The sequence below is a fragment of the Peromyscus leucopus genome, chromosome 19 (assembly GCF_004664715.2).
Source record: "Peromyscus leucopus breed LL Stock chromosome 19, UCI_PerLeu_2.1, whole genome shotgun sequence".
Lineage (NCBI taxonomy): Eukaryota > Metazoa > Chordata > Mammalia > Rodentia > Cricetidae > Peromyscus > Peromyscus leucopus.
This window is the reverse complement of record NC_051079.1, coordinates 67689093-67717034: the sequence shown is the minus strand read 5'-3', so window position 1 is coordinate 67717034 and position 27942 is coordinate 67689093. Positions and strand designations below refer to the sequence as shown.

The window sequence follows — 27942 nt, the reverse complement described above, 5'->3', positions numbered from 1 at the left end:
CTTTCTGGCGCGCGGGAGGAGGGACGGGCGCGGGGCGGGGGTCCCGCCGCGTAGGCGGCGGCGGAGGAGGAGGAGGAGGAGGCGGCAGCGGCGGTGTTGCGACGGCGGCGGGACGCGGCGCTCCCAGCGGCCCCGCGGTAGGTACGGCCAGCCCGGCCCGCGCCGCCCCCGGCCCTCCCCGCGGCCCACCCGCCCAACCCCCCCCCAACCCCCGGGTCCGCCCCGACGTCCCCTCTGCTGTCCCGCCGCGGCCGCCGCGCTGTGCCCACTGTGGCCTGCCGCGCCGTCGCTACCTCCGTCCCTGCGGGATCCCGGACGTTCGTTCGAGCGCGCGCGGCTCGGGTCCCCCCCGGGCGCCCGCTCGCGGGGTCACGTGGGAGCGGGGCCGCCCCGCGGAGGGGGAGGGGCGGGGGCAGGGGGACGGGGAGGACGCGGGAGAGGACCGAGCCCGGGGACCCCGGCACCGGGGACAGAGGCCGGGGAGGGAGGGATGGGATGGGGAGAGGGGGCGGGGCAGGGACGGGACGGGACGGGACGCCGGGCGTGGCGAGTGAGAGAGTGGTGGGGAGGGTGGGAGACGTCGCGCCGTGTCGGGCAGGGCGCCCCTCTACGGCGACCCCGGGGATCAAGCCGAAGCCCGAGCGAGGATCCATCGGTTTGCGAGGATGGCGGGATGCAGGGCAGGATCGTGGCCACCTCGGGGAGCGCCGTGCTTTCTCCCGAAGGAGAGGCGGGTCTCAGGCACTGCCGAGGGCAAATCGCCGTCTCTTCGTCCCCGATACGGCCGCGTTCGTGACTTGATAACGGAGATGCTGGATGTAAAATTTAACTTTGCACCTGCCATTTTAGAGTGGTCGAAATAAATTTTATTCGCACAATTTCTATAAAGGTTTGGCCTGAGAACATGGAAAAAAAAAAGGAAAGTGCAGGTTGAAAGTGCATTGTAAAGCAACGCATACTTTTTATAAGTATGCTTGAATTTGAACCAAAACTCGCTAAGAGTGTGCTGCTTAAAGTTTATGCGACTGGGATGGGTAAAATGTTAACCTACAGTGTAGATTGGGACCGATGGAACCTTTTTGCCTGAAGGGTTTTTATCAGTTGGTGGCTTGGACCGGTCTAGTCTGGTGTGAGAACGGGAGACAGCATGTGTAAAAAGTAGTTATGAGAAGTGCGATGTTCAGCTGTGGTTGGAAGTCAGGCATGTTGACTAGAGAGATCACAGGTGGTGGTGGTGCTGGCCATATACCAGTGTTTCGGGTACGTGGAGGCCCTGCTTAGAAAATAGCATTGACGCAGTGGTCCTTAGGTAGAGAGAGGTCCTTAAGCACAGATCTGTGCTTAGAAAGGATAAGCAGGAAATGAAGTCATTTCAGGCTATTTTTGGCATCTGGTTGAGAAATGGGAGGAAAGAGAGGTCTGGATCATTGGCTTTAGGGGATAACAGTGAAGGCAGTTTTTAGCTTGAAGTTGTCTTGGGATTTTGACGGTGCCGTTTTAATTTGAAACCAAGTCTGCAGTGTATTGTGCTAGTTTGCAGTGTACAATGTTTTGCGTTGATGGTTCCCTATACTCTGGGAAGGTAAAGCTTACCTTTTCCACACTGTACCCAAATCCTTTGGCTGTCGCTGACCTGCTATTTAGAGAAAGCAGATTGATGAAGGCCAGGTGATTAGAAAGGCGTTTTCCTCTGAGTTGAGCCAGACTTTCTGAATTATAATGTTTGGAAATTGCTAAAAGACCTGTGTCCTAATAGTTGGGACATTTCACTTAAGTTTTTGGTGTATATTATAATAAACTCCTGATGATTTACCAACGTTGTTGTCTTGACAGCTGCTCATGAAATGAATTCCTTGCACGATTTCACAGGTGGAGACAACTGAAGCCCAGAGAGATGAAGTGATTCGCTGCGTTTACCCAGCTATAAAGTGCTTGAGCTGATTTCCCCCGGGAAAAAGCTCCAGCGCCTGTGCTGGTGACCATTGCTGTGGTCCCACTCAAGAGAAATCATTTGGAAAACTAGATTTTAAAGGAGATTTTTTTGGGGGGGGGGTCTTAAAAGGATTATCATCTGACCATTTAAAAATATATTTTTAAACCGTTGGTGTGCACGAGTGCAGGTGCTTGGAGAGGGTAGAAGACGGGGTTGGGTCCCCTGGAGACAGTGGTTGTGAGCCAACCAATGTGGGTGCTGGGAACCAAACCTGGGTTCTCTGCAAGAGCTGTACATGCACTTAAGCATTGAGCCATCTTTTCAGCCCCTGAATATTTCTTCCTGACTGCCTAAACATGAGCTGCACAAGGACAGCAATAGACATAACTAAATTGGGTGGGGCAAGTGAGGCCTCTGCATAAAGAACTACAGGCTACTGAGGAATGCCGAGAGTGGGAGAAATAGTGTTCCTCAGAGAAGAGCACACTGATTGGTTATCAAATACCAAATGGTCAGTCCCGAAAATATACATAAAGTAACATTATACAGACTGATCGAGTTGTATTTAGGAATACATATGCATATACATATATGTATGTAACAACTGAAAAATGCTATGAATTTGGAAGAGCAAGGAATGGAATATGGGAGGGTTTGGAGACAGGAAAGGGAAGGGGGAAACGATGTAATTATATAAAAAACAACTATTAAGTACACATTTTTTTACAGTTATCCTTAAATGGGCATGATACCAAAAGCAATAAGAGGATCTCCTTAGGAAATGTTATTTTATACAGGACTTGGATATTTTGAAGTATTTCAGTTTCTGGAACAAACAGTTAAAAATTAAGTTCCTGAAGCTCAGTTGGCTGACCAGCTACTCTTTCCAGTGGTGAAGAAGAGGATATGCAGATGTGAAAACGGCACCATTTCTCCCTAGATAATCCAGTGGGCATTCTCTATGGAATCTTGTATCTTAGGATAGTTGAAATGTGTGGCTAGAAGTCATCTTGCCCTTCCCAAAGTGACTGTCTACGGTAGACCAGGGGTGTTGGAAGGGCTGCTTGCACATTACAAAGCTTCTGTAATCACCTGTTTCATTTCTTGTTTTCCTAAAGCAGATAGTTCTAAAGAAGGGAAACTTTTCTTTTAAAGAATTAGTGTGCTTATTTTTTGGAAACCATAATAACAGTGAAGGAATGGGGGGGGCACTTATAGTTGAGAATGAAAAGTTCTTGTTCAAAATAAAAGAAAAAAAACCCTGACAGTTCTTGGCCCAGTTCCCAAGCCATGAGCAAGAATCCACAGAACCTTCTTAAAACTTGCCTTGTCACCCACAGCCTCATTGTGATCCCTGTGCTTAGGAAAGCCACCTAGTCTTCGAATGCTGCTGTTGCTCCTGAAAATATTCCTGACCTGGATCCTTGTTTCTCAGATCCTGAAAGAAGACTACATCTTGCTTCGTGTTTTGACACTGTTCTTTGCAAACTGTAAATTTAGCTTTCTTGTTTGAGATGAGTGGATGGGGCAGAACCACCAGCCTTTGGAATGAAAAACCCTAGAAGATAATGGTGGAGCTTGAAAGGAAGTAGAAGCTCATTTGGGAGAGCCAGTGAAGAGTTGACCAAGGTTTTTTGTTCTGCCCTACTCTGGCTGATGCATAGTGATACTCTGGCCTGCATAGTGATTGTGTGGTGTTTGGAAATGCATTGTTGAAATTCCTGATGGCACTTCTGATAGTGTAATTTTTGAAAGTGCATTTTATTTCGTAACTTTATTTTTACTTCATGTCTTGTGGGATTTTATTTTATTTATTTATTTTTTTAAGGCCCTTGTTTTGCACTGCTAATGGTCCCTAAAGCTCTTAAGACAGTCTTTCCTGGGTAAATGATCTGAGAAGAAACTTACTTTAAATTAGCCACTCAAAACCAGTTTTTCCTCATTCTCTCTAAAAGTGTCCTTCCTGTTGACCCTCTGCCGCCCCCTGCCCTAGTTAAGTCCTCTACCTTTCAGTTTTAACTTAGTTGTTGAAGGTTGGGACATTCTCTCCTCTACGTCACTGGCATTTTAATGTGATCTGTTTGCCTGGAATGTGTTGGGACCCCAATCTGTATCCAGCCACAGCCTTTAAAATAAAAGCCTGTGTGATAATTTGTGTCTGTATGTGGTTCTGACCCTTCTTAAAAACATTAAGTTTTTATTGTTTTAGCATTTGTGGTGTGTTGTGACACTCCTGCTTTGATGAAGTTCAGTCCATTAGGGAGATAGCCAGTAGGGGTTGCAGCAGTGAGGGGAGCTAGTGAAGGGTCCCCTGCTGTCCTGAGTACAGGAGACCACATCCTGTCCTTAGGGGGGCGGTGAGGGTCCGTGACCCAGAAACGCTGGTGAGTTTTGGGAGATGGGACTAAATAGTTTATCACTCTATTATAATTATCAATCTTAAAAATAAGTGAGTAAAAGACGGTCTATTTTATATGGCCTTTCTTTAGTGGTGAAGTTAATAACCAAGATGTTTACCACTTGAATTTGACTAATACTCGTTAAATTTTTATTGTTTATACTATTAAAAATAATTAAAAATTGTGTGTGAGTGTGCGCTCGTGTGAGTGTGTGTGTAGGTGTGTGTGTGTGCGCGTGTGTGTTGCATAGTAGAGAAGATAGAGAAGTCAGCTCTCTCCTTACCATGTGGTTTCTGGATCTGTCTGCCTTGGCAGCAAGCACCTTTACTCACTGAGCCATTTTGCTGGCCTTAGAAATACTTTTTGAAATTGTTACAGATTTACAGAAGAGTCACAAATACAATAGGAAGAAGTCCCCCTCACCCAATCATTTGAGATCAGGTTGTCAAGATAATCATCCCCAAAACTGTTCTTACAAACAGGAACGTTCTATATACTTATAGCAAAGTTATCACAACAAAGAAATCTCACACCCTTGGAGACTTGTGAGTCACTCGAGTAATGTCATCTGTAGAAAAAGATTCAGGTTAGAGTTGCATTGTTTAGTTATCTCTGTGCAACTTTGAGCCTGTCCTGGATCTCACTCTGTAGACCAGGCTGGCCTTGGACTCACAAAGATCCGCCTGCCTCTGCCTCCCGAGTGCTGGGATTAAAGGCGTGCGCCACCACCGCCCGGCTAAACTAAAATATTTTTAGCTGTGGTAATTTTGTGTTTTGTGTGTTTTTATATTTACACAAGTGTGTGAGTGTGTGTAAAAGTTGGAGGACAGTTTTCAGGAGTTGGTTTTCTTCTTCAGGGATTGAACTCAGGTTGCCTTGTTTGGTGTCAGGTACCTCACTAGCCTTCATGATTTTATATATATAAAGGGCAAATAATAAGCTGCTTTATGTTTGAACAGTACACTTCATATTTCAATCCAAAGACAAAAATTGTAGTTTCACTCAAAAGTGCAACCATTAAATGCAGACAGTGATGACATTCCTCAGGACCTTATTTCTAAGCAGAAACAAAGGAACATACAAGTGGTCACTTTGGCCATCTTGTATGTCCTGGCTACCCTCTCCCCCACAAGCCCAAGTTTCAACCTCCTCTCCAGGGAAAGCCAGCCCTACAACACCAGCCAGCCACAGGCTTCTCATGCTCTCGAGTTTCTGGTGGTAATGGTAGACTTACCTCATGATATTTTTTTCTGTCTTTTTTTTTTTTAAACTTTTATTGATTCTTGGTGGATTTCACATCATGCATTCTGATTCCACTTCTCTCCCCGTCTCCACATCTGCCCTTGTAACCTCCCCCCAAATCAAAACTAAATTTAAAAGAAAAACCCAAAACCAAACAAACCAAAGAAACAAAAACGAAACAAATGAAGAATCATCATCATCATCATCTTGTCCTGGAAGCTGTAGTGTTGCCCATTGAGACACAAGGTTTGTCCTTTAGTCTATTCATCTACTTGCAAGTCAGTCTTCATTGCTACGAGCCATTGGTCTGGCCCGAGGCCTCTGGTTTCTGCTCCACCACCAATAACGGGCTCTCTGGGGTTCACCTTGGATGTCGTGTTGTCCTGTCGTGGAGATCCTGTAAATTCATTGCTCTGTGAAGAAATTTACATGTGCATCTATCACCACAGTCTAATGCTAGAACATGTCCAGCTCCCTACAAGTCTGTTTACTTACTGACCTCAAACAGCCATCTACTGATCTGCTGCACCTCTGGAGATGTGTTTTTCTGGGCATTTCATGCAACTGGAGTCAGATGACAGAAGGACTCTTCCATCCAACAGATGTTTTTGCATCAACTCCCTTTTATTGTCAAACAGCCTTAATTTCCCTGGACATAGCATATATGCTTATCCTTGTACCATTTGATGGACGCTGACTTGTGTCCATGTTTCCAAAATTAGCTACGACTCTTGCTTTCTCCCCCCAACCCCAACCATCCTGTTCTCTGTCTTTATTTTTTTGGAAACAGGACCTCACTATATAGTCCAAGTTGGACTTAAACTATGATCTTCCTGCTTTAGCATCCTGAGTGGTGGGATTGTCCCTGTGCTGTGATGCCATACTTATTAACAGACTTATTGTGAAGAGGTATATGTCCCAGTCTTCATGTTTTTAGTTTATATCAGTACGGATGTGACTTTATATTCTGTGGGGCTGCATTCTGTTATTATGGATGTTCGCGTAGAGCGAACATTTTAACAGTTAACTAGTCTGTGAACTAGAAATTTATATGGAATGGGGAGATGGTTCACTGTGATGGTATTGTGTCTCCCCCCCAAAAAAAGCTAAAAAAGGAGATTAGATACAGGGTTCTTGTTTAAAAGAAAAAGAAAAAGAAAAAAGATATAGAAAAGGGTAGATCATTGAATCTGTTCTGAAAAAAAGGAAAGATGTAGAAATGATAAGATAAAAGGTAGATTTTTGGATCTACTAAAAAAAGAATATGGATATAAGATAAAAAGGGAGGTTATTGAATCTGCTTTTAAAAAGGAACTACTTGTTTTAAATAGGATAAGTAATGAAGTTTTTTTGTCTGAATTTGTCAAATGTTACTGGACTGGGCATTGTTAATATATATATATATAATGGAGGTTTTTTGTCTGAATCTGTCAAATGTTAACGGACTAGACATTGTTAATGTAATTCTTGACTATATATTGTATATACTTAATTGGATATAATTTTTCTTGTATTATAAGCTTTTTTAAATTTTAGACAAAAAAGGGGAAATGTGGTGATACTGTGTTTCCCAAAATATTGTGCACCCTAATAAACTTATCTGGGGTCAGAGAACAGAACAGCCACTAGATACAGAGGCTAGAAAATGGTAGCACTCACACCTTTAATCCTAGCATTTCAGAGGCAGAAATCCGTCTGGATCTCTGTGAGTTCAAGGCCACACTGGAAACAGCCAGGCATGGTGACACACGCCTTTAATCCCAGGAAGTGATGGCAGGAAGCAGAAAGGTATATAAGGCGTTAAAAACCAGGAACTAGGCTGGTTAAGTTTTTAGGTTTTTGAGCAGCAGTTCAGCTGAGATAAATTTGGATGAAGACACAGAGGTTCCAGTTTGAGGAAACAAGATCAGCTGAGGAATTGGCAAGGTGAGGTGGCTGTGGCCTGTTCTGTCTCTCTGATCTTTCAGCGTTCACCCCAATACCTGACTCTGGGTTTGTTTTTATTAATAAGCCCTGTTAAGATTCGTGCTACAGTTCACCATCTGTTGTGTTAGGAGATTGAGAACCTGTGGTGTTTTGGTAGTTGGGACCAAAACTTTCCAGAGGTGTTTTTACTCCATAGGGAAGGAAGTGGACTCCCAGTGTGGTCTCTTGGGTTTGTGTGTACAAATGGGGCTAGATTCCACAAGTGTTCTTAAGAGTGAAATGGGCTGTTCCTACTATCCGGTCTTGGAGTTCATTTGTATGGCATTGTTCTGTCATACTTGATTGGTTTAGCCAAGTGCTGGGATTAAAGGCATGCATCACCACTGCCCGTCTTTTCCTCATTTTTTAAGGCAGAGTTTTGTTTAGTTTAAATTAGCCTCCCACTTGTGATCCTCCTGCCTCAGCCTCCAAAGTTTATGGTTACAGGCATGCAACATTACCTTACTCACAGATGATGTTTGAAGTTGTCACTGCTGCTTCACTAAAAAAAACCCAAATGCTCTTCCCTTAACTGTCACTTACCAATTCTCTCTGGTGGAGGGCAGCCATGCTATCTTTCCATAGGTCTGTTCTGTCACGTTATGTATAAATGGAATCCTAACTATGTATATATTTGGTCCTTCGTGTCTGGCTTCTCAGCAGAATGTTTCCAAGGTTACAGCATGTATTGGTACTTCTCTTGATGGTCCAAAATACAAGTGTACACAGCTGTCTTATGTGATGGACATTGGAATTGTTTTTGAATAATTCTTTGAATATTCTTGCCCAACTTTTTCTTTTGGGTAGAGCTGTTAGTTCAGGGGGCATCCACACACTTTTCCCTTGAGGAGTTTAGATTGCCTTCTGAATTGGCTGTCTTGTGTACCTTACCATTGACAATGCATTTCCATTTCCCTATCCCCTGCCAGTACTTTTGCTTCTTAACGTGGCGAAGATATGCTGCATCCTTTCCTGAACTTTGGAAAAGTATGTTTAGATCCTTTGCTTATTTAAATTGAATTTTTTTGTCTTTAAAGATATATTTACGTTTATGTGTGTGAGTGTTTTGTCCTCATGTATGTCTGAGCACTACATGTGTGCAGAATAGACAGCTGCCAGGTGAGTTCAGAGAACTGAACCCGGGTCCTCTGCAAGAGTAACATGTGCTTATAACCACTGAGCCATCTCTTCAACTCTCTTCTGAGTTTTTTATTTTGGATATGTCAGAAATGTAGTTTGAAAAAAATTCCCCTCAATTTTATGGGATTTTTGCTTTTTTGATGGTGCCCTTGGGGACATTAAATTTGTTAAAGTCTACCTAATACATTTCTTCTTTTGTTGTGGGTGCTTTTTGGTGCTGTATGTGAGACTGTTGCCAAATCCAAAGACATCAAAGTTTATGCCTAGGTTTTTAATCTAAGAGTCCTTAGTTTAGCTCCTGTTCTCGTGCTAGGTTTATGTCGCTGTGAGGAAGAGTCAGGTGTCATTCTTTTGCATGGTGGTTGTATAGTTTCCTCAGCACCCCTTGCTGCAGATAGTACTGCTAGTGTTTTACTAGCCCTGTTAAAACTATTGTGTGTATACGTGTTAGTTACAGTTCTTTCTTTTTCTTTTTAAGGAAAACATCAAACATGTTTCAGATTCCTGTGCAGAATCTTGACAACATCAGGAAGGTGCGGAAGAGGGTGAAAGGCATCTTGGTGGACATTGGACTTGAGAGCTGCAAGGAGCTGCTGAAGGTGAGTGTGCACAAGTACCAGATGGGGTCAGTGATGTCAGAGACCACAGGGCTGGCCTTTGGAGGTGAGATTGGAGAGTTGAGAATAGATACAATTCCTTAAAAATCAGGATTTTTCGCCGGGCGGTGGTGGCGCGCGCCTTTAATCCCAGCACTCGGGAGGCAGAGCCAGGAGGATCTCTGTGAGTTCGAGGCCAGCCTGGGCTACCAAGTGAGTCCCAGGAAAGGCGCAAAGCTACACAGAGAAACCCTGTCTCGAAAACAAAACAAAACAAAACAAAACAAAACAAAAAAAAATCAGGATTTTTCTAATGCTTCAGATGCCTTCATGCGTCCTTAGAACTTACCTATCTTTTTAAGTGAGCTATGTAAGCTCTTCAAGCTGTCCTCTGGCTTAGCCTCCCGAGTGATGGGGTCTAGGAGGGTGCTATCATGCCTGCTTAAGGAAAGGACTTTTAGACTGTTTATTATTAAAAACATTGCTTTTGATGTTTGGGGTAATGTGCTGAATTACTTGTTTGAGCAAAAGAAGATGAATTTAATTTCCCAGTATTATTAGTTATATCAAGTGGATTGCAAACATGTTTGAGTTTCTTTTGCTTTGATTTTATACTGCTATATGGACTAAGTGTGTAGTCTTCCAAAAGTTTCAAAATTAAAGTCATAGTCACAAACTTATTTGTCAGTTTGCTTCTCAATGGTTCATTGTCATAATACTGAGACTATGTGGATGGCATTGATAGTTCAAGAAATATTAAACAGTAACAGCTGTCTGTTCATAGCCATTGATTATTCTGTGCTTGCTTCATTCTTGACTGTGGAAATAGAGTAAGTGTCTACTTTACATTTTATAGAAAATATGGTTCAGGGAACTATGCATACTAAATAACTGTTTAACCATTGAGCTATATCTTCAGGCCAGTTTCTTAATATTTGAATTTCAGGCTTTCAATCAGGTTTTATTTATAATTGGTAATCTAATAGTGAACAACTAATACTTAACCAGGATTCCTAACAATAACAGTCTGTTTTGCTTTAAAGTAGGTGAGGAATTGTTGAAGAGACCCAGGTAGTTTCTGTTCCTTTGTCAGATTTGTGGAATGGGTGATCCTTTATTACAGTGGTTTCTTGCTTATCTTACATCTCTTTACTCAGGTTCCATGCTATTTCTGTTCTCTGTCAAAGAGAGACACTGCATTTCACCCTTGACCTATTGGCATGCTTTGTTGGTTTTGACATACATGTGTGTGTTGTGTAAGTCCCTGTCACGTCACACAGCAGTCCAGTCATGCCATAAAGTCCCTGTATGCCTTTTTCAATGAACCCCTGCCCTTGTACCTCTGGTTACCTCTTTCCAAAGTATTTCACTGCAAATTACATGTGCCTCTTGTACAGTTTTATGGAAAAGAAAGTGGTGTGCTGTTCATCTCTATGGAAGAGTTTGTTTGTTACATATGTGTTGAGTCCTGCCTACTGCTAATATTCCATTATACAAATAAATTGTCTTGGTGGTTAGATACCTAGGCTGTTTCTGCTCTTTTGGCTTCTGTGAATGCAGTTTTTGTGAGTGTTTTTTGTTTATTTTGGGAGGGGTTCTGGAGATAAGCAAGGTCTCTGCCATCCCCTGCCCTAACTTTTTTTTTTTTTTTTTTTTTTTTTTTTTTTTGAGACAGCGTCTTACAATGTAGCCATGGCTGGCCTGGAACTTGCCCTGTAGACTAGAGTGGCCTGTAATTCACAGAGCTCTGCCCGGCTCAGCCTCCATTACACTGGGATTAAGTCATGCATCCACAGTGCCTCACTCAGTCCTAACCACTTACAGAACTCTGTGGGTATCTGCTTTGACTTCTTTAAAAAGAAAACTCAGATGTGAAATTATGAGGTTGTGGTATGTTTACTATTACAGAAATGGCTGGATGTTTGTTCAAAGTAGTGGTGTGATTCTGTATTTGTCCATTGCTCCAGTTCTTAGGAGCATGTGGTATGGTTTGTAACTATTTGGGGCTCCTTTTTTGATATTGGGGTGCAGCCCAGGGCTTTTTGCATGGACAAGTGTTCTATCCTGGACTATATTAATTCTGCTTTGGAGATTAGAAGTCAGTGTTTATTTAGCCCATTCTGATCTCAGACTAAATCCTCCTGCCTCTGCCTCTCAAGTGGAGTGCTGAGATTATAGTCACGTGTCACAAGCACAGCTTTGCTGGTCCCTTGTGTAAGGCTTGCTTCTTAGTTTTGTAGATCCTTGTTATTGGAACAACACAGCCAGTAACCTGCTCCTATGTAGAAAATGTGTGCTGACCCCTGTTACTTAATATGATCATTGATTTGATTGGGTTGAAATCTCATTTTAAAGCTTGTTTTTAATTATTTCATCTTTTCACTTTTTTCTGGCCCCCCCCCCCTTGGTGAAGACAGGGTTGCCTACAAGCTCTTCTCTGCCATGTCTAGGAGACTGTCTTGCAGCAGATTTCCTGGTCCTCTTAGCCAGAATTTCTTTGTGAAGCAGCATTTTATGTCTCCAGCGTTGTGTTGTTAGGCTCACAGTGCATTATTATTATTATTATTATTTTTATTTTAAGGAAGGAAAAAGAATTACTCTTTTCTTTTTAAACACATTTGCTACTCCTGCTCTCCATTCCTTTACGTGGATGTAATTACCCTCTTGAGTAATGTCCTTCATGCTGTGGTGTTGGTTGGCTACCTTGGCTGTCTGTACTTTTTTCTTGAAGTAAGGTTTAATCTATGGTAGGGAGACTTTGCGATGGTCTCACTGTGTATCCTGGCTGGCGTGGAACATATTATGTAGATGAGGCTGGGCCCCAACTCACAGAAATCTGCCTGTTTCTGCTTCTGGAATACCAGGATTAAAGGCCTGCACCACCAGTGCCTGGCCTAGGTAGCCTTTCTTGTTATAAAATTCTAGTGTCCTTTTTCTTAAGATTTTGCTCTGTTCTTTTTCCTAGCTGGTGTCTTCGCCTGTGTTTCCAGCACTGAAATTCTGATGTTTGGTAGTGTGGTCTCACTGTCTGGCTGGGTCTGCTAAGCTTTTTGAACTGGAGCATCTAATGCAGTCTTTTCAACGTTCCTAATGCTGCAACCCTTTAATAAAGCTCCTCATGTGGTGGCGACCCCAACCATAAAACTATTTTCAATGCTACTTCATAATTGTGATTTTGTTACTGTTGTGAATTGTAATGTAAATATCTGAGATGCAGATGGCTTTAGATGACCCCTATGAAAGGATTGTTCAACCCCAAAGGGGTTGGGACCCACAGGTTGAGAACCCCTGCTCTGTCTAGTTCACTGAATTTGGAGGATATAGTGACCTCATTTCTCTGGTATTTATTGTTCTCTCCTGTCTGTTCCTGAGACTACAGTTTTCAGAGCTTTTTGGGTTTCTGCAGTTTCTCTCTTATTGCATCAAGGTTCCCAGGCCAAGCTCGGTGTGATGGCTCATGCCTGTAACCCTAGCACTTGGACTTGGGAGGCTGAGGCATGAGGATTGTTTGTGGCAGCCCAGGCTGCCTAGTGAGAGCCAGTCTGTAAATAAGTACATCTCCCAGGCTTTCCTTCTGCAGTTTCAAATCTGTTTTAATTCGATACAGTTTATTTTCATGCAGTGTGGTCCATCTTTAAAATGTCTTTCATTTCTTTCCTCTGTTTATGTTCTTGGTAGTTCTGGTAATTAATCTCAGGGCCTCCCACATGCTAGACAAGCACACTGCCATAGAGCTGCAGTCTCAACCCCTGCGGTTCATGTGTTCTTTTTTAAATAAAAATGTTTTAAGAATTATCTGTAACTCTTTATTTTACTTTTTATTTATTAAAAATTAAAATGATCAGCCTGGTGGTCGTGGTGCACATCTTTAATCCCAGCACTTAAGAGGCAGAGGCAGGCGAATCGCTGAGTTCGAGGCCAGCCTGGTCTACAGATGGAGTTCCAGTACAGCCAGGACTACACAGAGAAAACTGTCTTGAAAAACCAAAAAACCCCAACCAAACCAAAATAAAACACTCCCCCCAGCAAAAAACAAATTAAAAAGATCATAGATATGAACGTTTTGCCTGCATCTGTATCTGCATAGCTTTGATGCCTGTAATTGAGGAGGCCAGATAGGCCATCAGAGCCTCTGGAACTGGACTCAGAGGCAGCTGTGAGTCATGTGCATGCTGGGAATTGAACTGGGTCTTCTGGAAGAGCAGCTGTGCTGTTAATCGCTGAATCATTTCTCCAGCCCCTGTTTTCTTTTTAAAAAATTTTTTTTTTTTTTGGTTTTTTTCGAGACAGGGTTTCTCTGCGTAGTTTTGCGCCTTTCCTGGAGCTCACTTGGTAGCCCAGGCTGGCCTCGAACTCACAGCGATCCGCCTGGCTCTGCCTCCCGAGTGCTGGGATTAAAGGCGTGCGCCACCACCGCCCGGCTAAAAATTTTATTTTTATTAGTGTATGTATATATGTGGAGGTCAGAACTTTGTGGAGACAGTTTTCTCCTTCCACTTTTTTTCCTTTTTATTATCCATTTTTTAGAGTTTTAAATTATACTTCATGTGTTTGAATCTTTTGCCTATATGTATGTGTGTGTACTGTGTGTGCCTGGTGCCTGCAGAGCTCAGATGAAGGCATTGGATCCCCTAGAGCTGAAGCCACTAATGAGTGCTGGGAATTGAACTCTGGCCCTTTGTAAAAGCAACAACTTACCTTAACTGCCCCCCTTTCTCTCTCTCTTTTTTTTAATATTAATTTTTATTATATGTGTATGACTATTTTGCTTGTATGTCTGTGTACCATTTGGGTGCCTGGTGTTCATGGAGGCCAGAAGAATGTGTCAGATTTGCCGGTATTGGTGTTAAAGGCAGTTGTTAGCTGCCTTGTGTTGAGAACTGAACCCGGGTCCTCTGGAAGAGCAGCAAGTACTCCTAACCACTGAACCATCTCTCCAGCCCCTCTTCTTCCACCGTTACCTGCTGAGCCGTCTCTGGCACATACATCTGTTTCCTATCATTGCTGTGCTCCTCGTTTGGGCTAATAGTTTACTGCTGTTTGGATAGCTAAAAGGTTCTGACTAGATACCGAACATGATGAGTTTTATGATTGCTGGATTCTGTGGTCTCCTTTTATGCTGACTAGTTTTATGTCTACTTGACACAAGCTAGAGTCATTTGAAAGGTGGGAACCTCAATTGAGAGAATGCTTCCATAATACCCAGCTTTAGGGCATTTTCTTAGTGATTGATGGGGGAGGGCCCAGCCCACTGTGGGTGGTGCCATCCCTGGCCTGGTGGTCCTGGGTTCTATAAGAAAGCAGGCTGAGCAAGCCATGAGGCAAGGGACTAGCACTGGTGTAGGTAAAGGCAGTTGTATTAATTACCATCGGTCTGACTCAGCTAATTCCTTCTGGATTATTAAAGGTAATATCTTTGATAAGTACTATAAGCTGAAACGTTATGAAATACAGTTGTGTAGAAAGTGAAATTTAAATGCCACGTTCAGAGCGTTTGGCTTACAGTGCTCTGTTGAGACCCTGTGTATAGGTTTGTTCCCGTGTGTGCGCTGGGTGGGAACCTTGCTGGCTGTGGTTATCTTTGTCTTGTCATGAAGTATGCACATGGCCAGACGAAGGGCTTGGGAGTGTTGCTGATGACAGGCTCATCTGGTCCTGCCATTTTCCTAGCCAATAACAGGCATTCTTTAGTGACCACAGAGGTCCTTCATCCTTTTGAAGTAGCCAGTAACCTTCCAGAGTTCCCAGTAACCTTTCCAGATGGCGAGTCATGGCATGGCTGACTTGGGCCTTCCATTTCTTTCTCTGTGTTTTGATACCAAAAGGTTGCAGCATGCAGGTGGGTCTGTTCTGGGTCCAGGTGTTCTTTGATGATAGCCTGTCCTTGAGCATGTTTCATTTGTGTCCTTAATGGGCCCTTGTTCTGGGTTCCATGGGTTGACTTTGAGGGCAGGGCATACCTTGAAGTTCTACCTGCTTCTTGATACACTTTGAAGTTTTTTTTTTTAAATGAGCTATGCTGTCAAGGTAGAAAGGAGTGTCACTTTGCATACACTGTAGGGCATGCCAAGGGCAAAGCAAGAATAGGTTTTTACCTTCAACTTAGAGATAAAAGTGTCATGGGGCCATGTGAACTTTAGAGAGACGAGAAATGCTGTGGTGCATATCCCTCCGTGACTGCTGTTCATTCTGTGAAACAGTTCCATTCTGAGCCCTCTGTCACCTGCAATATTCTGCACAGTTCACCTGCAGTACTCTGCACAGTTAGTTCTGCCCTCTGCTCGGGCCCTGCTTGCTTATCCCTTCTTGGCCATGTTAGCTATATGTCTCTCCTGGTGAACTCAGGCCAGGCTAACTGGATGTGGGCTCCCTGATTTATGCTCCTCTATGTCCTGAGAGAGCTCATCACAGCACTTGTCAACAGTGTTTGCTCTCAAGAGTTTGCCATTACCTGTCTTTCTCAACTGTGAAACTGAGCTTGGAATCTTCTTATCCTGATTGGTCCCAGAGTCTAACAGTGACTGTCTGAGACTGGAATTAGTGTTGATGGCAGAGTTTTGTCTGCTCCCCCATTTTTACCCTGTCAATTGCAAATGGATGCATCCTGCTGTTTTCTTGGTGTGCTGGACCTGGAACCATTCTTTGCTCTGTCTAGGACTGGCTCTTCACCCGAGTTCAATTCTCAGCATCCGTATAGTGACTTAAAATCATCTGTAACTCCAGTTTCAGGGGATCTGATGACCTCTTCTGGCCTCTGAGCATCAGACATGCATGTGGTATACAGATATGCAGGCAGAACACCTACATATAAAATAAAATTAAAGAAAAAAGAAAAGAAAAATGACACCTATCTTAGAAAAAGAAAACATTGGGTATGTACTAGATCCTGGCTAAAAGGTGATCTAAGGGAAAGATAAAAACACACTCTTTTTTTATGTTCCACAGCCAGATTGAACAGTGCTGATGTGCTACTGGTAAAGGACTGTTGAGTGTAGACATTGGTTTTCCCCTTTGACTTACATTATTATTTATGTGTGTTCACAAAGCCACATTAGTTTTAGAATCTTTAAGAACACTTAGGCCTTGCTTTCATGTACAAAATATAGATAACATTTTCTTTTGGGAGATCTGTTTATTTTTTGAAAAACTGCAGTTTTAATGTGGATCATTTAAACCTTTTTCTTGACACTCATACTTTAAATGTAAAAAATTGTTAATGACTGTATTTCCATTTTTCTTAGACCATAAAGATTTTTAAAATTACTTATTTTTATTTTATGTACATTGTTGTTTTGCCTGCATGTATGTCTGTATGATCCGGTGTCAGATCCCCTGGAACAGTTGTAAGCTGCCATGTGGGTGCTGGGAATTGAACCCGTGTCCTCCGGAAGAGCAGCAGTGCTCTTAACCACTGAGCCATCTTTCCAGCCCCATCCCATGAAGATTTTTTAGGTGCCAAATTACTTGCTCATGGATTTAATTTTGGTAGGAGGGATTTATACTCAGGGCCTTACACACGTGAGGCAAATGCTCTACCACTGAGCTTCTCGGTCCAACCTTTGAATCTTAGTTTGGTGAGTTACCCAGGCTAGCTTTGAACCTTGGGATCCTTCTGCTTCAGCCTCCTGAGTAGCTGGGATTATAGGCATGCACCATCAATTCTAACTGTAAATATTTCTCTAACTCACAAATTGTCACGTAATGTTTTCTTTTTTCTTAAGGATCTTAAAGGCTTTGATCCAGGAGAGAAGTACTTTTATAATACATCATGGGGAGATGTTTCTCTTTGGGAACCTTCTGGAAAGAAAGTGGTACGTATTGTAATTTGTTTCATGAATTAAGGCTGAGGCACACCCTGGCTGTTGGGGCTGCTGGCTAATTGGGAGGATCTGTTCGTGAGGTGGGAAAGCTCAAAGATTGTTTACTACAGGGCTGTTGATGACGACAGTTTTCCACATGCACCCTGTGGTGACATAGCCGAGCTTTGTGATTAGAAGTGAATGTATAAGAAGATCCCTCGATTTAGTAATTCTGAATAAATGCTGCTTTCCTCATTAAGGACATTCTAGTTAGTAGGAGACTGCATGTACAAAGGTGAGTATTTGAGATTATAATGGAATTGAAAATACCTGTTGTTTAGGTCATAGTGTGATGTATTGCATTTTTGTGGTAATGCTAATCTTTTTTTTTTTTTTAAGATTTATTTATTTATTATGTATACAGTGTTCTGTCTGCATGTATCCCTGCAGGCCAGAAGAGGGAGCTAGATCTCATTACAGATGGTTGTGAGCCACCATGTGGGTGCTGGGAATTGAACTCAGGACCTCTGGAAGAACAGCCAGTGTTCTTAACCTCTGAGCCATCTCTCCAGCCCAGTAATGCTAATCTTAACAAGCCTGTGGAGCTGACCATGGGAAAGTATATACTGCAAAGCCGGGCAGTGGTGGCGCACACCTTTAATCCCAGCACTTGGGAGGCAGAGATAGGCGGATCTCTGAGTTCAAGGCCAGCCTGGTCTACAGAATGAGTTCGAGGACAGCTAGGATTGTTATACAGAGAAACCCTGTCTCAATAAACCAAAAAGAAAAAGAAAAAGTGTACTGCATAGAGTTAAATACAGTAAATAGTACTTGATAAGACCATTACTGGTTTAAGGTGGCATGCATTGCTACAGGATGGGGACATACTCTTAGAATTGTGTCCTCAGGTGGTTTCATTGTTAGAATAAGCCACATTCATATAACAAAGAGTGCTTACCCAGATGGACACACGGCAGTGGACATATATCCCAGCTGTAGACATGTACAGCATGCTACTGTACTGAACACTGACAAGTAGTAACACAGTGATGTGTTTCTGAATACGTCTGCTCAGAGAAGGGCTATGGTGAAAGTACTAGACAGAATTTTTTATTTATTGTTTTGACTTCCTATCTGTGTAGGAATTGAGCCTGTAGCCCTCCTGGAAGTTGTTTTGGGTGAGGCAGTGGATGTAGCTGATGACTGCTGCTAGATTTGTGAGTGTTGCACAGTTAGGCTACATTACATTTATATTTAAAAAATTCCTTGCCAGGCGGTGGTGGTGCCCTCTTGCAGGACTAAGGATAGTCTTCATGAAATGACCTCTCTCCATACTGGCCGAAGAGCTAGCTGCAAGTTAATTATTATTATAGTAACAGAAATGGATTGATTTTCATTGAGTATTTTAAAGTAACTTATAAATAGTGACCCACTTGGATGTCCTATTGTGAATTGTTTGAGATCTGTAAATACTGTGTGTGGTTACATTGCCTTAAAGAAAGACTTCTCTTACAGAAACAGATGTCTGAGTGGACTTTCATTGATAGCTAGCCAGGGTGGTGCCAGGTTCAGAATGTTTGAGGACACGGGCTGGGGGATGGCTTAGTGGGAAAGAGTGCTTATGAAAGCAAGAGGACCCAAGATTGGATCCTTAGCACTGACACAAAATCTAGGTGTGGCTTTGCACAAGTTTGTAACCCCAGTGCTGTGGAGGGACAAGAGGATCATTGGGCCTTGCTGACCACCAGTCTGGCTTCAAGTTCACTGAGACAGAACGGCAGGACACCCAGCAGCCTCCTGAGGCTGTCTGTGAACACACATGGTGTATTATGTACCTGCACACACACATACAGAGTTTGAGGACAAAGCTGCCTGGGGAGCAACAGTGCAGAGTAGAGCTTATGCACACTTGATCTGGCAGTGAGAAACCAGGGCGCTCCGGTGTATTGTAATTACAGGTACAGGAAGAAGGAAGGTATGTACATCCAGCTCCTTTTCTAGGATGCCTTCTTGAATTGCTGAGCCAGCAATTCAACAGTTGGAGACTGAATATGCTTTCTCCGATTTAGCATATTAACAGTGTTTGCTGCCATTCTTATTTTAATAATATTCATCCCAATATTTCTCCATCTCCCTGTCTCTCTGCCCCCCCTTCTCTCTCTCTCTCTCTCTCTCTCTCTCTCTCTCTCTCTCTCTCTCTCTCTCTCTCTCTCACACACACACACACACACACACACACCAAAAAAAAAATGAAAATAAATCTTTTATTGTTTGTTTTTTTTGAGACAGGGTTTCTCTGTGTATAAACAGCTCTGGCTGTCCTGGAACTCACTTTGTAGACCAAGTTGGCCTTGAACACACTGAGATCTTCCTGCCTTTGCCCCCTGAGTGGTAGGATTAAAGGAGTGCATCACCACTGCCCAGGAGAAATGTTTATTTTTTTAAACATTTATTAAACAGGCATTGGTGTGCATGCCTTTAATCCCAGTACTTAAGAGGCAGAGGTAGGCAAATCTCTGAGTTCGAGATATATAGAGCTAGTTCCAGGATAGCCAAGGCTACACAGAGAAACCCTATCCTGAAAAACCAAACCAAACCAAACCAAACAACCCTAGTATTTAAAAAACTTGCTCTTTAGTTATATAGGCAAGACCCCTTGAGACTATTGTGATTTATCTTGCACAGTCTGGCTTGCAGGTCCCAGTATGTCTTCTCTTTTGGAGCGGGGAGGGACACTTGAAGTTTTGAATTTCAGTCCTCACTGAATTTTCTCACTCAAAAGTTTTGACTATCCTCTTTGTAGCGTGCACTGTATATATAGTTACAGGTGTAAGGTTTTTTAGTTAGATTTATTTGTGTGTGTACATCATGATACTCTTTTGCAGTCTGTACCATATGAGTCCTGGGGAACACAGGTGATCAAGCTTGGCCATAAGTATCTACTGAGTTATCTTGCTGGCCCAAATAGGAGGTTTTGAATTCTGGTGCTGAGCGGTTAATAGAGAGCCTGCTCTAGAGATAAAACACCAGATAACAGACTGAAGGGAATAATAAAAGTTAAGGTTTCTTTCGTCATGGAGTTTGTCTTTGTTGAAGTATTTAAGACCACGGCATAATATAAATATAAATAACAAGGAGCCAGAGAGATGCTCAGTGATTAAAAGCACTTGTTGCTCTTGCAAAGGATCCAGGTTTGATTCCTAGCACCTGCGTGGTGGCTCACAACTGTCTTTAAATCCAGTTCTAGGGGATTCAATGCCCCCTTTTGGCCTCTGGACACCAGACACATTATACATGGTACACATACATGCATACACTTGCAATAAGTCTAAAAAATTAAAACATAACTTAATAGTAACTTGAAATAGTAGAGATTTTATGTATTAAACAGGTGCTGTGCTCTGGGGACAGAAAGAGTATGTACCATGTGTAATGCTGGCCTGATGGCTGAATGTTGTCTCCTTTACCCTCTGGGGACCAGGGTCTAGGAACAGAGACAGCTTCACAACAGGGATGTCACACAATCATGCTGGCCCACGTGGCTTATACTATACAAGGTTGAGGGATCAGAGGTTATGAAGTGCCATCGTCAGGTTGATGATGCTTCCCAAGTTTTGATGTCTTTGCTTTTTGTCAGCTGTGGTTTTTGTCCTGCACATGTAGGATTTATGTACAGACACCTTTCTTATCCGTGGTGTCTCCACTAGGCATTGCCAGGCTGGGGGGTGCAAACCCTGTATCCTTCCTAGGAGCTGTCTATCCAGGCTGTTGTCCAGAGGCTGCCTTATTTTGTTCTTCATTGGGAACATGAGTGTGATGAACAGTCTTTGATTTAATTTCCATCTTGTGATGGATGATGTGAACTTCTCCATTGTTGACTTGGGATTCATAGACATTCTTTAATAAGCTTTTTAAAATCTGTTGTCCTTTTAAAGAAGCCACGTTAGTTATTTTTGTATTGAGATTTGAACCTGTTCCTGGTATCCTGGACATCTGACCTTTATCAGGTGTTTATAGGGCTTGTTCAGCTTCCGAAATGTCTGCTTTAGAACCGAAAGCTTTAGTGGAGTCTTCAAGGAGTTGAAGCTTCTTGCTCCCATGGAGTCTAGTTTGTTGTCTTTCCTTTTGTTGATAATGCTTATGGGCTTTTCAGAAACTCTGTGCTCTTTAAAGATGTATTCAGCATAGGTTCCCTTGCTCCTTGCTTGACTGCCAGAAGGTATACCCTTTTATTGAAACTACACCTATATTTCACCTTAATCAGTATTGCCTTCAGTTCTTAAAGGAAGTTTGGACTTCAGATATGTTAAATATGAAAAGTGTATCTCTTAGAAACATTGTTAAGTTTTCTTCTCTTTGCCCTTCAGTCTGTAATCTGAGGTTGTGACAGTTGCCTGAGGTTATTGTAGGTCCTCACAAATCCTTGAGCCTAGTCTTACTGACTGTTGGAAATCGTTAGTATCATGTTGAATGTGTGTGTCTGCTTTATCTGACCCCAGTTGAATAACTGTATTAGTCAGGAGTGGAGTGGTTGTATGTTTCCTAGAGCGATTATGAAACCACAGCTTTAGGGAGGACTGAGGCCAACCCTGGATTGCTGGTGCCACAGTCCACTGTGTGCCTCCATAGTGGATCTAGTCTGCTTCCATCTTGGCACGGGAGGAGTTGTGTGGTTTGTATGCTCTGGGTCTCTGTATTTTTATGAGACTGGAGGCTTCCACATACCCTCCAGCTATTCCAGAGAACAAGTGTCACCCTTGTAAAAGTGACAGCTCTCCTTACTGCAAGTTGTTCTTAATATCCAATCCCTGCTCCCCCTTCCTGCTTCTCCCGGACCTTTCTACCATGTCTCCCTCTGTGCTGGCTAGTTCTGTGTTAGCTTGACATAAACTAGAGTCATCTGAAAGAAGGGAACCTCAACTGAGAAAATGCCTCCCTAAGTTCTGGTGAAGCTAACATTGCCGCATGGCCTCTGTCTGCATCAGCCCTGCCTCCAGGCTCCTGCTCTGACGTCCCTCAGTGATGGACTGTGACCTGACGTGTAAGCGGATTAAAACCTTTCCTCTCCAGCTTGTTTTTGGTCATGGTGTTTTTATCACAGTAGTAGTAACCCTAACTAGGACCCCCTCCCAAATTTGTGTCCTTTCTTTTGGGGGGGAGGTGAGGGTGTCATCTGTTTGTTTGTCCTGTCTTAGGTCGTACTAAAGATTGAATTTAAGGCTTTGTATATGTTTAGTAGCCCTCCACTCTGGATCTTTAGCGTGTGTGTGTGTGTGTGTGTGTGTGTGTGTGTGTGTGTGTGTGTGTTTGTGTTTGTGTGTGTATGTATCCCAGACAGGGTTTTACCAGGTTGCCCAGGCTGGTCTTGCACATTCTACCCCCTGGCTTCTTCTTGAGGAGTTGGAATAACAGGCCTGTCTTCCTAGTGCATCCATGTAGCTCGCTCTTTACTGTCTTGGGAATGGGGAAATAAAGACAGTTAAAAGGTCTAACAAGTTGAATTCCAAGTTTTATAATTTGGAGTGAAAAACTAAGGGGAATGTGAAAGGAAGGAGGTGGAAAATTACTTCAGAAAAGGAACGGAGTTTATTTTTGTCTGTATCTCATTAAAGGGCTGTGTGGAATACAGGATGAAGTGCTGAGACTTGTGGTTTAGGGGATAGTTCAGAGGTCAGCAAGCCCGGAGTTTTAGACTAAATCCATAAGTTAGTAATAGTTGGTAGTTTTCCAAATGTTCAAGAAAAAAGTATTACCAGGAGGTCGTGGGGCACACCTTAATCCCAGCCTTCAGAAGCAGAGGCAGGCGGATCTCTATGAGTTCGAGGCCAGCCTGGTCTACAGAGGGAATTTCAGGACAGCCAGGGCTGTCACACAGAGAAATCCTGTTTTGAAGAACCCAAAGAAATAAAAAATAAAAATAAAAAGAAAGAAAAAAAGTGCCCAAAAGAATACTCTTTGGGACATGGGAAAATTATATAGAATTGTAGTAAGTACCCATAAATCTAGTTTTGTTGGGGGCACAGCTCTGTCTAGAAACTGCTTTTTATTCAGAACCTTCTGGTGGCAGCAAAACCGAGGCTAGGGTAGAGCACGCTGCTCCTCGGAGTTACGGGCACACAGACGAGGGAGAGCGTGGAAGGGAGACCTAGCCACTAGTTGTTACTCTGCCTAAGACTCTGCTCTCTCTTGACAGAGATACCGAACAAAGCCGTACTGCTGTAGTCTGTGTAGGTACTCAACAAAAGTGCTCACTTCCTTGAAAAATCACGTGCATCGTTACCACGAAGACGAGGCTGACCAGGAGCTGATGATCCCCTGCCCTAACTGCCCGTTTGCTTCGCAGCCCCGGGTGGTGGGCAAGCACTTCAGGATGTTCCATGCTCCTGCTCGCAAAGTCCAGAGCTACACGGTGAACATTCTGGGTGAGGCGAAGACATCAAGGAGTGACGTGATAAGCTTCACATGTTTAAAATGTAACTTTTCCAACACCTTGTACTACAGCATGAAGAAGCATGTGCTGGTGGCCCATTTCCATTACTTAATTAACTCCTACTTTGGTTTGAGAACCGAGGAAGCAGAGCAGCCAAAAGCAAGTGACCCTGTTTCCGTGGATAAGAGCCTGCCATTTGACAAATACTACTGTAAAAAATGCAGCGCTATTGCCAGCAGTCAGGATGCCCTAATGTATCACATTTTGACATCAGATGCACATAGGGACTTGGAGAACAAGCTGAGGTCTGTGATTTCAGAACACATCAAGAGGACTGGGTTTCTGAAGCAAATGCATATCGCTCCGAAGCCAGTGACCCACTTGGCCTTACCGCCAAACAGCAGTGCTGGGAGCATTGCATCCCCTCCACCTTGCTTCCAGCTTGCTCTGCCACCGAACAGCCAGAGCCCTGGCACTGTGCAGCCAGCCACTGGGGCCCCAGGCACTTCTGGAAGCCTTACAAACTCCCCGCCCACCACTGCCCAGTCTCATGTAGCTCTGGTCTCCAGCCCTTTGCCTGTATGCCAGAGTAGCCTCACCCTGCAGCCCTCAGCTCCCCCACCCGTCTTTCTCCCTCACAGTGTTCCACTCAATCAGCCTGTGAGGACTTCTGTGCTGCCTCTGACTCAGCCAGTTGGGCCTGTGAATAAGTCTGTCGGAGCAAGCATCCTTCCCATGAATCAAGGTGTCCGCCCTGGAGTTTTACCCCTCCCTCAGCCTGTGGGGCCCATAAACAGACCCATGGGGCCTGGGGTCTTGCCTGTGAGTCCCTCTGTCAATTCAGGGGCTCTGCAGTCTGCCTCTCCAGGAGTAATTTCTGTAGGTCGGGCAGTTCCGCCAGGAGTCCTTCCTGCAGGCCAGGGGACCCCTGCTGGAGTGATTCCGGGGCAGACGGCCACTTCTGGTGTCCTCCCCACTGGCCAAGTGGTCCAGTCATCAGTTCTTCCTGTTGGCCAGACAGCTCCATCTCGAGTTCTCCCTCCTGGCCAGACAGTGCCCTTGAGGGTTCTCCCTACAGGCCAGGTGGTACCACCTGGGCTGCTTTCTTCAAACCAGACGGTCTCCTCAGCTGTTGTCCCTGTGAGTCAGGGTGTGAGCTCTGGTGTTCTTCAGCTCAGTCAGCCAGTAACACCAGGAGTCCTTCCTGTGGGCCCGCCTGTGAGGCCTGGTGTACTGCAGCTCAGTCCGTCTGTCAGCACCAGCATCTTGCCTGTGAACCAGCCAGTGAGAGCTGGCACCTCACAAAACACTACTTTCCTTACGTCAGGCTCTATTCTCAGACAGCTCATTCCGACTGGGAAGCAGGTGAATGGAATCCCCACCTACACACTGGCCCCGGTGTCTGTCACTCTGCCCGTGTCCTCCGCTGGAGGCCTTGCAGCTGTTGCACCGCCTTCCCAGGTGCCAGTGCAGTTCTTGCCCTCAAGCTCGGGCACACCGTTGGCTAGCTCTTTGCCCAGCCTGCCCTCCCCACAGGTGCTAGTGAGCCCTGCCCCTAGTGTGTTTGTTCAGGCTACTTCACCGATGGCAGATGCAAGTCAGGCACTCAAACAGGCCAAGCAGTGGAAAACGTGCCCGGTCTGCAATGAGCTCTTCCCTTCCAATGTCTACCAGGTTCACATGGAAGTGGCCCACAAGCAGAGTGAGTCTCAGCTCTGCCGGGTCTGCAATGAGCTCTTTCCTGCTAACGTCTACCAGGTTCACATGGAAATGGCTCACAAGCAGACTGAGTCCAAGTCTGGTGAGAAACTGGAACCCGAAAAGCTTGCCGCATGTGCCCCATTTCTGAAGTGGATGAGGGAGAAGACAGTGCGCTGCCTCTCTTGTAAGTGCCTGGTCTCACAGGAGGAGCTGATGCACCATTTGCTCATGCATGGCTTGGGGTGCCTGTTTTGTCCGTGCACTTTTCATGATGTCCGGGGCCTCGTGGAGCACAGCAGGACTAAGCACCTGGGCAAGAAGAGACTGTCTATGGATTATAGTAACAGAGGTTTCCAGCTGGACCTGGATGCTAATGGGAACCTGCTGTTCCCCCATCTCGATTTCATCACCATACTGCCACGAGAGAAGCTCGGAGAGCGAGAGGTGTACCTGGCTATCCTTGCTGGAATACACTCCAAGTCACTGGTACCTGTGTATGTTAAGGTGAGGCCTCAGCCTGAGGTTTCACCAAAGATGCCTAGCAAACAGAAGCTGACCTGCCCCTTTTGTTTCAGCACATTTATGACTGCTGATGCCTATGAGCTACATCTGAAGGAGAGGCACCATGTCATGCCCACAGTCCATACAATGCTCAGGTCTCCAGCCTTCAAGTGCATCCACTGCTGTGGGGTCTACACTGGAAACATGACTGTAGGAGCCATCGCTGTCCATTTGCTCCGTTGTAGAAGTGCTCCCAAGGACAGCAGCTCAGATCTGCAGGCCCAGCCAGGCTTCATTGAGAGCAGTGACCTGCTGTTGGTTAATGGAGAGGTGATCCCTGACTCCACCTTTCCTGTAAAGAGAAAGCTGCCAGAAGGCCCCCTGGGGGCAGAAGACCAGAGGGATGGGGACAAGCCCCAGCTCACCCTAGACACCGATGCAGTCCCAGGTCCGGACAGAGGGCTGAGCACTGTGCCTTTGAAGAGACAGAAGAACGAAAGCAGGACAGAGGGGTCTGGGACCAGTGATGACTCTCTGCAGGTGTTAGCATTGGATCCCACTAAGTATGGAAGCCGCCCCTACGAGGAAAAAAAACAGTTTCTTAGAGATTATTTCCATAAGAGACCATATCCTAGTAGAAAAGAAGTGGAACTACTGTCTTCACTCTTGTGGGTGTGGAAAATCGATGTGGCTTCATTTTTTGGGAAAAGAAGGTATATTTGCATGAAAGCAATAAAAACTCACAAGCCCTCTGTACTTCTAGGTTTTGATATGTCTGAACTAAAAAATGTCAAACATAGACTGAACTTTGAGTGTGAATCACAAAGTCTAGAAGACTCGGTCTGAAGTCTGGCTGACTTGGATGCCCCCCTGGCCTTGTTCTAAGTGTCTGAGGCCCTTCAAGGTGTTAAGCCAGATGCTCAGAAAGCCTACTAAGGAAGCACACAGTTCCACACAAGTCCTGGTAGCTGCAGTTTGGTTTGCAACTGTTTGAGTTTTTCCCTCTGTCGTGTAAATGACATCTTTGGTAGTCCATGCACGCCTTGTTTTCCCAGGAGTGTCAGTGTCTGTAGTAACTACCTGCAATCTACAAATACCTGGTTTTTTCATTTTAGCAAATTTCTGCTTGTTTAAGAGTACTTGATTAATAGAAAATAAAAGCATTGTGCAGCCTCAGTTTACAGACAGCAGCTAATGTCCATGTTTAGGGAAGTGAGTACTCTGATGTATATGGTCCCTAAGGACATACTTTTAAGCATTAACTTCTGCTGATTCTGTGAATGCTGTTTGCTAAGAGTACAAATTTGATTTCCATCCTTTTAGGTTTTCCCTGACAGCTATTTTTTAAATGTCATAACTCATAAAAAACCAAATGTCTCCATTTATTAAAGATATCCTGAGCCCAAGGTCTGGTGTGTAGTGAATTATCAAGTGTTGCTTCATAAATAAAGTCTCTGTAGGAACAGAAATGCTTTATGGTGCAAACTGTCTTTTGCTGTGATGGCAAGTCATTCTGCCATTCAAAGGTAAGACAAGTCTTTAGTGCCTTTAGAATAAACTGAACAGACTGAGAATGCGTCCTTCCTTGGGACTGCTGGTAAACTAGTGGGAAGGAAGGACCGTGATACACATGGGGTTCCTGCTCTTGCATATAGACACAGCTTGAGGTGGAGTGCAGGTTTCAGGCCTAAGGTGACGGGCAGACAGGAGCTCTCGTCTGCTTAGACTAGCTTGGGGTAGATGTGTTAGAGTTGGAGAACAGGCTTTCCTCTGGCCCATGTGTTCAGATGACTGGGATGTGGACTGATGAATTTTCAGTCCTGTGGATGCCAAATCTTGTGTTTTTCACAATATGAAATAATGTAAAGCACCAGAACTGGTAACGAGGACCAGCCAGCTCTGGTCAAAATCATCCCTCTGAGTGATGCGCAGCAAGCAGAGGGGATGATGGCCTCTGGGAAGCACTGCAATGTTGCTATATAGAGTTTTTAAAATATAATACTTGCATGTAATTGCTCTACTGTGCATTCTGAGGCAGTTGTGATTATTGGTGTACTCTTGTAAATTCAGAGCTTGTTGGACTTTATTTTTTTTTTATTATTTCCAGAGTGTCTATTTTGAATTAAAATTTGTTAAACCACTGAAAATAGAACTGTTTAATTCTTGTAACATTAAACATTACTCTTATGTCAGGCAGGGTGGTGCATATTTGTAGTCTTAGCTACTCCAGCAGGGA

At 44.1% G+C, this 27942-nt stretch overlaps 1 protein-coding gene across 5 annotated transcripts; it reads left to right on the top strand.

The window, feature by feature from the left end:
• Adnp2 (ADNP homeobox 2) lies at positions 1-27853 on the top strand. 5 transcript variants are annotated; one of them, XM_028871989.2, is made up of 4 exons: positions 1-137; positions 9158-9278; positions 16997-17086; positions 23268-27853. In XM_028871989.2, exons 2-4 carry the CDS (start codon positions 9171-9173, stop codon positions 26550-26552), a joined length of 3483 nt encoding a protein of 1160 aa, XP_028727822.1. In that variant the 5' UTR covers positions 1-137; positions 9158-9170; the 3' UTR covers positions 26553-27853. The 5 variants fall into 5 exon arrangements, with proteins under 5 accessions (XP_028727822.1, XP_028727823.1, XP_028727824.1 ...); XM_028871990.2 differs by having other exon boundaries at positions 93-141; XM_028871991.2 differs by lacking the exon at positions 1-137 and adding an exon at positions 7535-8526.
• The last annotated feature ends 89 nt before the right edge of the window (positions 27854-27942 follow it).